Source organism: Perognathus longimembris, chromosome 13 (assembly GCF_023159225.1).
Source record: "Perognathus longimembris pacificus isolate PPM17 chromosome 13, ASM2315922v1, whole genome shotgun sequence".
Taxonomy (NCBI): Eukaryota; Metazoa; Chordata; class Mammalia; order Rodentia; family Heteromyidae; genus Perognathus; species Perognathus longimembris.
The window spans coordinates 31,153,615-31,165,973 of NC_063173.1; the positions used below are offsets into that span (position 1 = coordinate 31,153,615).

At 35.8% G+C, this 12,359-nt stretch overlaps 1 protein-coding gene across 2 annotated transcripts in view; it reads left to right on the plus strand.

Annotated features, from left to right (window-relative positions):
- Positions 1-12,359, plus strand: part of Ano3 (anoctamin 3) — a 317,815-nt gene that overhangs the window by 274,179 nt on the left and 31,277 nt on the right. For both annotated transcript variants that reach the window (XM_048359642.1, XM_048359643.1), the window contains 3 exons: positions 9,066-9,148; positions 9,511-9,651; positions 10,495-10,659. In XM_048359642.1, the coding sequence (XP_048215599.1) occupies positions 9,066-9,148; positions 9,511-9,651; positions 10,495-10,659 (389 nt within the window). The remainder of the gene's footprint in view (positions 1-9,065; positions 9,149-9,510; positions 9,652-10,494; positions 10,660-12,359) is intronic.

Consider the following 12,359-nt stretch of genomic DNA (forward strand, 5'->3'; position numbering starts at 1 on the left):
ACTGAGATATCGCAAGGAGATAGAGTAAGAGATGGAGACTCCATGAGTGTGCTCCAAGGAAGCAAAAGCAGTGTAGGAAAGGGGACTAAGAGTGAGGTGCAAAGGGTGTGAATTAGATCACAGCCCATTAGATACAGTGAAAATACTCTGTACATGCACAGAAGTTTATTTACAGAAGTAAATAAATGTATAATAAATATAAGTAAGTTTATTTACAGAAGTAAAAATTAAAAATGATCTTGATTTTTTTTCTTTAGCTCAAAAACAGGGACAGAGGAAAAAGGAAACTTAGAGGATTTTTGAAATGAAGTCCACAGCCAAGAAATCACAATGTCAAGAGGCTTTCTTGTCCATTGAAGGAACTGTAAGAACCTTAAACACTTTAAAAGGAACAGTGAAACAGGTTGTATTTAACCAAGTTCACAGTTCCTAGAAGTTCTTCACTACAGAAAAAGAACCTTTCTGTGCTGAGTCAGAAGAGAGTCATTAAGACTAACAATTAGAGTTATTGTGCATCCCTTCCTTTGAAAAATAGTTACCTAGTAACACTGTCTTCAGAAACAGTGACCTGGAATCTACAGCCAAGTTTATTTGGAAGCAAGCTCACTCACTGTACTTTCAGATTTCAGAGATTTGCCAGTAATGACCAGTAAATCAACAATTAAACTATTCGTTGTACATGGAAGTTTTTGTTGTGAAGGATTAGTAAGGCAACATTTAGAACGTAACAGTGTGACAAATTTGTTGTCCGTCCCTTCCTTCCTTCCTTCCTTCCTTCCTTCCTTCCTTCCTTCCTTCCTTCCTTCCTTCCTTTCTTTCTTTGTTCCTTTCTTTCTTTGTTCCTTTCTTCCTTTCTTTGTTCCTTTGTTCCCTTCTTTCTGTTTCTTCTTTATTGCCAAAGTGAAATACAGAGGGGTTACAATTTGATATGTTAAGCAAGTACATTTCTTATCCAACTTGTTACTTCCTCCCTCATTTCTCCCCTGCCTTCCTGCTGTCCATTTCCCTCTCCCCAACCCATGAGTTGTACAGTTGGTTTACAACAATGGTTTTGTAAGTATTGCTTTTAGTATGGTTTATCTTTTTATCCTTTATCTCTCCATTTTGGTTTTCCCTTTCCTTCCCTAGTTCCAGTACACATATATACAGTTTCCAGAGCTTTTATTTATTTATTTTTTGAAACAAGGTCTTACTGGTTCAACAAGCTTGCCTTAAATGTGTGAACCTTCTGATTCAACCCCTAAATGCTGGGATCACAGATTTACTGACACTGTCCTCCTGTGTTTTACATCCAATGTGCTGGTTTGCTAGAAAAAGATGCACAATTTGGAAGACGTCTTACAGAAAAAGAATAGAAAAGTATGAATGAAAGTTACATACAAGAGTAGTAAGAATGGCCACCAAGAAAGGTGTCATGAGTCGTCTTCCCAGCACTTGGGATCCTGGTATAGAAGGGTCACATGTACATAGTTTTAAGACTGGTCTGGACAGTACAGTTAGACAATACAAACAGACAGAGCTGTAATGTTTAGAGCTACAAAACAACACATACACACAAAAGTATAGAAACAATATGCCAGGTGCAAATTAAGAGAAACAACAACAAAAGCAATACTTGCAAAACTGTATGGTGTAAGCGAACTGAACACCTCAGGGGGGGAAAGGGAGAGGGGGGAGGGGGGTATGAGGGACAAGGTAACAAACAGTACAAGAAATGTATCCAATGCCTAATGTATGAAACTGTAACCTCTCTGTACATCAGTTTTATAATAAATTTTTTTAAGTTAAAAAAAATATGCCAGGTGCATAATCTAATCCTAGCCAATCAAGAGGCTGAGATCTTAAACTCACAGTTCAAAACTAGCCCAGGCAGGAAAGTCCATGAGACTCTTATCTCCAACTAACAATGCTAGTAATGGAGGGGTGGCTCAAGTGGTTGAGTGCTAGCCTTGAGTACAAAAGCTCAATTATGGCACCCAGGCCCTGATGTCAAGCCCCAGGACAAGAAAGAAAGAGAAAGAGAGAGAGAGAGAGAGAGAGAGAGAGAGAGACAGAGAGAGAGAGAGAGAGAGAGAGAGAGAGAGACAGAGAGACAGAGAGACAGAGAGAGACAGAGACAGAGACAGAGATAGAGAGAGGGAAGGAGGGAGGGAGGGAGGGAAGAAAGTTTATTTACCTAGCTACCTACCATGTTTGCATGCTTTGGATACTATATTTTATGTATTATTATTTTTATTTCCTTCAGAATACGACTTTTAGAAAAAGAATAAACTGAGAGTGAACATAAACAATTCAAGCTGGCCATGGTGTCAAAAGGCCAGACTCAGTCTCAAAACAAAACAAGATCAGCTTGGTTCTTTCAAAACTCAGTTTTCATTCTCCCTTTGGAGATTTCAGTTGTCTATTCCAATTTGAATGGTTGCTACTGATATGTCTATTTGATACAGAATTGCTAATACCATATTAAATGACATGAAAAGTTTGCTTTAGTAAGGTTCTTCAATTATTTTCATTATGGAAAGCTTGTGAAGTTTTTAGTTCAGTTTTATAGCTTCATCGTGCATTTTTTTAGGAAATTCATCTTTAAAATTACTGTGAATCGGCAAAAATATCTGTAGTTGTCTTTGATTGATGAGAAGTTCTTTCAAAGTTCCCCAAACTTACCACTTTTTATATTTCCAATCTTATTTCTCTTACATTATAAGTGTTGAACACTATGAAACTTGTAAAAATCAACACACATGCCCTGATCTTGGTCCTAAAGGTATCAGTACATGAGCTAAAAGTCAGAATCCATTCCAACATAAGGATAGTTACAATAACTGAACGGACCACATACCCAAGTAAGTATATTCCAACTCACTATTTCACTGATCAGCTGTTATGAATCACTCATATTCTCTCTATCACCCAATATTGGGAAGTGAAAGACTCTGAGTATATATTCTGTGTGGTAAATATGAACATGACTGTTGTTACCTGGGGGGAAAAACACAGTGGAAACAACTTCAGATCAAGAATCAGAAAGAAAATTTCAACATAAATATGGAGTAGAAACTGAGAGCGTTATTGAGAAAGTTTCTGTTTATAATACCTACTAATGATGAAACATTGATTATTTAAAATATATTTCCTCTTTAAGTAGATAAAGCATGACTAGATCTTGACTTTGTCTCATATTGTTATTAAAACTATTATTCTCATTTTAAGTTATAAAAACAGAATTTCACATTGCTTATTAGTTTTCTCAAGGCCCCATGAATAAAAAGAACCCAGATACCATTTGAATTTAGAAACTTCCTATCTAATCCATGTCATATTTCTAGCATACTATTCCTACCTGTTTGTTGATGATCATTAATAAAATGACCAAGAAGATACATTTTATTGCTGTTTATTATAAAAACAAAGGTAATCATTTTGTAGTAGTTCATATTCAACTATATTTTCTGGTCCACTCAGAAAATGTTCAACAAAGTTAATAAAATTTTATCTAAATGGGGCATCAATTTCTCATGCCTTTAAATCCTAACTATTCAGGAGGCTGAGATCTAAGGATCACAGTTCAAAGCCAGTCTGTGCAGGAAAATCTGTGAGACTCCTCACCAATTAACCACCAAAAAGAAAGCCAGAAGTGCGGATGTGGCTGAAGTGTTAGAGTGCTAGCTTTGAGCACAAAAGCTGAGGGACAGTGTCAGGACCTGAATTCCAGCCCCAGTTCTGCCACAAAAAAAATAAAAAAAATCTAATAAATGAATGATAAAATTTAAAAAGATCCTAAGGAAAGCAACTTTATGCTTAAAAAGAATGCATGGTATTTTATAAGAAATTCTCAGCAAAAGGTTGACATGATTATATTTGGGTGAACACCTTTGGTATTTTATCAATTCTATTTAAATTTGAATAAATAGTAATATCATGTCTATTTCGTATACCATGCTCAGGGACATAAAGAGTGAGACCGTCTACATGAATGTGAAGGGACTAATCCACTCAAGATGGTAGTGAGATTTCTTTGGGGAGAAGGTGAATGTGTGGGTTCCCTATGTTTCCCAGGCTGGTTTCAAACCTATGAACCCAAATCAGTCTTTTATTCAGGCCCTTGAATGCTAGTCGCAGTATCTGTAGCCAGCCAGTTCTCAACATACTTTACCATGCCATGGTGATGTTTCCATGGTGATGTTTGTACTTGTAGCTTCTTGTTTCTACATGAATTTTCTCGGGAGGAAAAAAGAAAGGTTAATTTCTAAAACTGGCATACTTTTCCAGTACTGAGGATTCAAATGCTGATTTTTTTTTACATGTTCTTTCTTATTTAATGTCAGAGAAGGAAAGAGAGAGAGGAAAACTGAAAGTTAAGAGAGTTGTCAGACCAAGATAAAACATAACAAGACTAGCTTGTCTAGAATAACCAGGTTCAGAAGGCAAGTAGAGTTGAAAACAGTTTTTGAAAATCTCCCCCTTGACCTATCTTTATGTGATTTTCATATTGACTAGTTATCTTCATGTTCATAGAGAAAACTACATTAATTTTATAGCTGTGTGATGTTAACCAAAAGAACCATACACACACAAAAAAAATAGTAGCTACTTTCCAGTTGTCATTGGGAATGAAAAATGCCCCCTATTCACTGGGCCTTCTGCTCAATGGGAAAACCTGTTCAGCAAGGTTTCTATTTCTGCCTCTTGTATTGTGATGTTGCAATAGTGCATGGGGAGAGGTCATTATGCAAGAGAACTTAAAAAGAAAAAAAAAAAGGTCTGAGGAATGAAGGCAAGTCTTTAGGCACTTGGTTACTGTCCAAATTAGCAATCTCCAGGCTGTTGTCCTGAATTACTATTGTTTCAGCTGGACTTTCTTTTAAGGAGGTGTAAGGCTGCATTTCTCCTGATGAAAACACTTGGTGATTTCTTTTTGTCCTCTACATTCAGACCTATTTAATTTCCTTTATGTTTGCAATTCCCCCTTGACATGTTATAAATATCCTTAATTCGAGTTTCCAATTATTGTACCTTCCCTACCTTTCATTTCAAAAGCTATCTGAGCTATTACCATAACTGTTACTGTAGTCTTTCATAAGTGTTACTGCTTCATAAACAGACTCATAAAATGTTTGTATGTATGTATGCACACAGGTATGTGTGTGTGTGTGTGTGTGTGTGTGTGTGTATCCACTGATTTCAATCAAATGATTAATGTCACGTACATTCATTGAAGTCCTTGGTGTGTGGAGACTTTCACAGATTACTATTTCTTCTTTAATGAGGTGGAAACAATTTCTAGCTTATCCTTGTTCTCACCCTCTTTAAAACTCTCTACTATCAAGAATGACATTAAATTCTGGCAAGGTATGTTGGCATATGCCAGTAATCCTAGTATTCAAGAGATTGAGGGAGGAAGATAAACAGTTTGAAGTTCATCTAGGCTACATAACAAGATGCAGTCTGAAGATGTGTGTGTGTGTGTGTGTGTGTGTGTGTGTGTGTGTGAGAGAGAGAGAGAGAGAGAGAGAGAGAGAGAGAGAGATTAAATTTATATACTCCTAGGAGATAAATGTGATTATATTAAAATATTAGCATTTTTATCTTCTAATGCCCATTTCTAACATCTGCAAATGATTTTTACTCTAGAGGGTAAAGTGAGCAATATGTGAGCCAGTGGGTCATTTAACTGGACTGTGGACAACAAAGAGCCTCATTTCCTTGGATATTGTTAGAATCTGAATGTATTTAGATAAATTGGATCACTTTATAGTTAAATGAGAGTCCCAATCTTCTTCCTACATTAATTCTCAGCCTGTTTACCTATGAGAATATGGGGTCATTGCACTTGGGTGTTTGTGCTTCATGCATATTTGCCTCGGTTGTCAGAATGAGTAAATGCTCTTTTTCTATTCAGAGATCCTTGAGACAGCTCTGCCAGGAAACTCTGCAGGTCTTTTATTGCTCACCCTACCCTAATGCTCAATCATGTTGCTTTTGTTTACATTTTGGTTGTATAATCACTGTAAAACTGACTGTTGAATGTCAGGAAATTTGCCACTTCATTTTCTGCTGTAACATGTAAGGTCAGAGCCTGCCACTGCTAAACCTACAAGTAAAATATTACTGAAAAATATGTTGAAAACACAAACGAGAAGACCACTGTCACAACAAAACTGCATTGCTTCCTTGGGGGCTTGTGGTGAGGCTCAGTGACCATAGGAAACATAGAATGATTTTGAGCTTTATCCTCAACACTGAAAAAAAATACATACATTAAAAAAATTAGCATGCTTTCTAAAAGAGAAGAGAGTACAATCTAATCACTTTTTTTTGCTAGTCCTGGGGCTTGAACTCATGGCCGCAGCACTGTCTCTGAGTTGTTTGAATTCACCACGGTCCTCGAGCTTCTGCTGTCCAAGGCTAGCACTCTACCACTTGAGCCACAATGCCACTTCCAATTGTTTCTGTTTATGTAGTACTGAGGAATGAAACCAGGACTTCATGCATGCGCGGCAAGCACTCTACTACTAAGCCACATTCCCAGCCCCAATCTAATCATTTTTGAAATATCATGAACTTGTATAACCAGTACTTGTGATAGAATATATCCCTCACTTCAGAAACTTCCTGTGCACTATGCCAAAATCCCACCCTTGAAGCAACTGTTGTTTTAATTTCAATCTTAATCATGTTATTGTTAATGTTAAATGAAATTAATTATTACAGTAACTTGAGGATAGAGATGGGAGAGGAAAATGGGGGAAAACCAAGGAAGGATGACACTAGCCACACAGCATTGTAATTATAACCTGACTTATGGAATTGTAATCCATTTGTACAACTACATACTAATAATAAAAATACAGAAAAAAAAGATTAGTAGGGCTTGCTAAATGGCCATTTTCTTCTTTGCTTCTGGGTTTGGCACACTGATAAACTACTTTGCATGCCTTTTCACTAATTCATTTTCAAATGTGATAATAGAATTCAGTTGAGAATTTAAATAAGAAAGCTACAAATAAAATGAATATATTACTAGCTATGAAAGAACTTTTAGCACAAATGTTGGTACTTAAAATTCAAAGACAATCTCCAAGGTATGATCCCATACACCTTCATTATTTCCAAGCTGCAATCTTGGGCTTGCCATTACCTATATTTTATTTCCATTTAGCAACAGATGTCTTTCAGGCAAGTATACACTGAAAACTAAAAAAGAATAAAGTAAATCACACTCTTAGACTTTAAGTTTTTTTTTTTTGTTTTTTTTTTGGCCAGTCCTGGGCCTTGGACTCAGGGCCTGAGCACTTTCCCTGGCTTCTTCCAGCTCAAGGCTAGCACTCTGCCACTTGAGCCACAGCGCCGCTTCTGGCGGTTTTCTGTATATGTGGTGCTGGGGAATCGAACCTAGGGCCTCGTGTATCCGAGGCAGGCACTCTTGCCACTAGGCTATATCCCCAGCCCAGACTTTAAGTTTTGATTGAAATTAATGATAGCTAGCTCAAGTTGTGCGATGCTCTCTATTCAAACCATACAGTCTTAATTTGTAAACACTATATTATCATTGCTTACTTAAAACTGTGTTTTACTTTTCCGTTGGTTTTCCCTTTATAATAAATCCTTTCTCTGCATCTTCTCCTCAGCCGCCTACTTCCTTCTTAAGTTCTGATTTCCCTGCCTGGATGATGGTACCAGTGACTGTGGTTACTATTGTAAAAACAGATTCCATGTTTGGAAAACCTTGATTATCTTTCTGTCAAGGGAGTTAGCCTATCCCGCTTATTTTAGCATCTTTGCTTTGTAAGAACTTCACAGAAAAAAAACTGTACATATAAATATTTGTGGTACTTGTGGTAGATCAGGTCTCATTGGTGCAGAATAAAAGTGGGAGTTTCATTCTGGAGCTTTCTTTTAATGACAGTTCATCATAAGATATTATGACAGCACCATTGTTCCCCAAATCTGAGTGGTCATAACACCGCTACATCTCCTTGGAAGCCGTAGACAAACTTAAAGCATATGTAAGAAAGGTTTTGTAAAAGTTAAAGTGAGATTAAAGTAAGGTGAGCTAACTATGGGCATTGAAATATTCTTGTTCCAATACTGGTTTTGATTTTTAACTATAAAGAAGAACAAGACAGAAAACAGCACCACAAAATTAACCCTTCTCTTGTCCTTCGTTTTCTTTGAAGTCAACAAAAATGCACGTACATGAGGAAAGCCTCATCTATTTTATTAACTCATTGAGTGTTGTTTTACAAAAAAATTAATTTCTCTTCATGCATCATAATACTTCCTTCATATGTAACTCATATAAGAGGTTACTTTATGAAGTTCACTGTCTTCCTCCATTAGATAAGAAGATCCCTGGGTTTAGAATACTTTGGCCCAAATAAGAAAACAGGCAGTAGACAGATGCATACATGAGAAACATCATATTATTTTAGGAATTTATGTTTCACTGCAGGGTTATATCCATATAATGGACTAATGTGAGACCCACTTAAGGAAGAACACGAATATTTCTTTTAGCTGTTTATGTAGACAAGCCAGACTATAGTTGGGTTATTTCTTTTAACTTTTCCATGAGTTTTCCTTCTAACCATCATGTAGGCCGTAAAAGTATCCATCTATGGACATCTTCTATAGACTGTGTTTTCCTTCCACAAGACATGATTGTTTTCCGGTTTCTCCCACATGGCTTCTCTTGTGGCTCTGGATAAGTAGAATCTTGCCTCTGTTATTATTCCTAAGAGACTTTGTCACTTAATTTTAATTTTGAGTAGGCATATATATATGTATGTATGTATATATATACACATATGTATACACATGCACTCATATGTGTATCAAAACAGACAATAATATTTAGCTCATTAATATTGATCTTTTCTCATAACGGTATTTTGATGCATCACTTTAGCATGAGTCTTATGCTCAGTTTTAGAGCAATTAAAAACTTCCCTCTAGGATTAAAATCAACCTAATTATGAGAATTAGCATCAATCTAATTATGAGAAGCAATGTGATGTAGTTTAGGTGACGGATTAAGTTAAGTAAATAATTATTGTGTTTTATAGCCACAGTCTTCTTGGAGTTTTGGAAAAGGAGAAGAAGTATACTGACCTACACGTGGGATCTTATTGAATGGGAAGAAGAGGAGGTGAGATGTTATGAAAAATACCCACAAATTACACAGGGGCCTAATATCCAGGCCAGAAACAGACATAAACTATTAGATAATTACTTTTTTGTATTAACAAGATTTCTTATTTCGTGAAGATGATAAAACTCAATGTTGATCATTTAAAAGCACTTCTATAATGTTTTCTTAAAGAAAGCTAATAGAAACTTTGCCAATTTAAAAATAGCTTAGGGTTTATTAGGAAGATAATTGACTTAAAAAAGAAGTATTGCTCTCTGTGAAGATAGCCTAAAAGTAGAATGGTTTTTAGGAGTTTAGCAGTATTATGAAGGGATTTCTTTTTGGCTTTGATATTTAGGTAACTTTATTTTCTGTACCAGGAAACACTTCGTCCCCAGTTTGAAGCCAAATATTACAAGATGGAGATAATAAATCCTATCACAGGAAAACCTGAGCCTCATCAACCATCATCAGACAAGATCAGCCGTCTTCTTGTGTCTGTGTCAGGAATATTCTTCATGGTAAAGTCTAGCCTCAATATAAGATGTTGTGAGAATTCAGATGTTACTGAACTACTCATTTTGTAATGCTGCAGATTAGAGAATTAGTAAAGGAAATGTGAGGGTCTCTAACAGAAATCAATGAAGATAAGAAGAAAATTCTTATGAGTTGTCTTGATGAATTAGATAGCCTACGTCAAAATCAAGTATTTCATTAAAAAGAAGAAAGTGGGTAGAATTTGCATTTTAGTGTGATAGATAGCTTTGCTGTCACACTGAAACAAACGTTCTTTTTGTTTGTTTTCAAACAAATGTGTGCATGTGGAGTACTTTAAGTTAGCTAATTAAAATGTGTGTCAACTCCCTGAGTCATTTTTAATTTAAATACTATATTATTTATTGGCTTTTTTTGTGAGTGAGTGTGTGTGTGTGTGTGTGTGTGTGTGTGTGTGTATGTGTGTGTGATAGTACTGGGCCTAAAATTCAGGGCTTGGGCACTGCCACTTAGCTTCATTGCTCAAATCTGGTGCTCTTCCATTGGAGCCACATGTCTACTTCTAGCTTTTGGGTGGTTAATTGGAGATGAGAGTCTCAGAGACTTTCTTTCTGGCTTGGAGCTGGCTTCTTACTACAATCCTAGAATCTCAGCCTCCTGAAAAGCTAGAATGACAGGTATAAGTTACTTATGCTATTTATTCCTACATTTTATTTCATTTCCTTAGGAAACAATATGTAATCTCACAATCCTCTCATAGAAAGACGAATACATTCAAGGCTTGGGAACATTGTTCTTGATTGATAGTTGGGCTTTTGAATTGTGAATATTCGAAATGTAAGCATTGTCTCCTGCCTCCTACACTGCAGATTTCCCTGGTGATCACAGCAGTGTTTGCGGTGGTGGTTTACCGCCTGGTGGTGATGGAACAGTTTGCTTCCTTCAAGTGGAGCTTCATCAAGCAACACTGGCAGTTTGCAACTTCTGGTGCTGCTGTCTGCATCAATTTCATCATTATTATGTTGCTGAATCTTGTAAGTGTTTATGGTGTTATTTTTCATTGTGTAAAAGCCAAGTGGGCAAGGAAAGGATTGTGTTAGCTGTGTATTTAGAATATATTTACTAGGAAAACAAAATAAAACTAAGCTATTAATTTTTGGCAGAAAATGTTAAAATGAAACTTGTTTACTAGTCTTCAAAATTCGATATCTCTTTGAAAGACTGTCTATATTCGTTATATCTTAGAATTTAACACATTTTTCAACTTCCACACCTTCAAATAATAGATTATTCATTTCCTGTCAAAATGTGTACATGAGGGCTGGGAATATGGCCTAGTGGCAAGAGTGCTTGCCTCCTACACATGAAGCTCTCGGTTAGATTCCCCAGCACCACATAGATGGAAAACGGCCAGAAGGGGCGCTGTGGCTCAGGTGGCAGAGTGCTAGCCTTGAGCGGGAAGAAGCCAGGGACAGTGCTCAGGCACTGAGTCCAAGGCCCAGGACTGGCCAAAAAGAAAAAAAAAATGTGTACATGATAGCGAAGTTTTCCTTTACTCTTCTAAGATCTTTTGACTACATCTGCATTTATTGGCTTTTAATTTTACTGTTTTCCTTTACATGTTATATATTACCTGTTCATAAACAGTTAAGTACTCAGAGTTGTCTTTGGAAGAAAAAAATGAATCAAATACAGTTTTTGTATTATGTGTTTTATCACACAAAATATGAGAACATAAAGTATAAGGATTTATATCATTAAATATAAGAGAATTTAAAATATTTAATTTGTGCATTTAGAAATCATATCAGTATGTTTTCCAATAGTTTCATTCTTTTAATATCTTAAGCATATTACCTACCTAATTTTTAAAATCTATAATCATTATCCTTACTTTGGGTTACAAAAAGAATACCTTGCTATTATTTTAAAAAATTGAAATTTAAACATATTTAAAATATTATGGAGAATGCTTCACTCTTGATCCACAAGGACACTCACTATCTTTCCTGACATAGATTTAATTGTATCCATTGGAGGTCATCAATATTAATGCATTTTTGATTCTTCATTCTCCTTCTGCCTGTAGTCAATTATTACAGCATTCAAAAATTGCACCTTTCATTCCTTTCTTTACTTGGTAATTTACTCCAAAGACCTATTCATCTTTAAAATAACCTTGAATGAATTATTGGACTGTCTTAGTATTTCTGAAGATATAGAATATTTCATAGATATGGAAAAAAGCCACAAGTCACATGTGTTTAATTTTTTTTTTGGGAGGGCATTCATAACAACTTTGACAACAAATTCAAGGAAAAACCTTGATAAGAAAGCCAATTGTACTTCTAATTTGGCTCTCTTATCAAGATTTTCCCTTTCTTATAGCTCAGATGCAACCAATTTTCACTGTATGTGTGTGATTGGTGAGAATTAATGTTTGTTTTCTTCCAAATTATTTGACTTTAATTAAAATAAAGCCTGGATCCAATAAAATGAATCTCTAATTGTAGACAGAAGATGCTTAGAGGCAAGTGAAGATAATCTCCATTCTTTGGGACATCAAAACACTCTTTTGAGACCCTCAAAATCCTACCCACTCAATTTCAATTGAATACTACACCCTGTGTAACTTCTTAGTGCTACAAGACAGCATTCATAATTCCTGGGAGAAGTTCCATTGAAATTGTAGTTTCTAAATTTTATTTCTATTGCTGCATGTTTTTAGTATAAA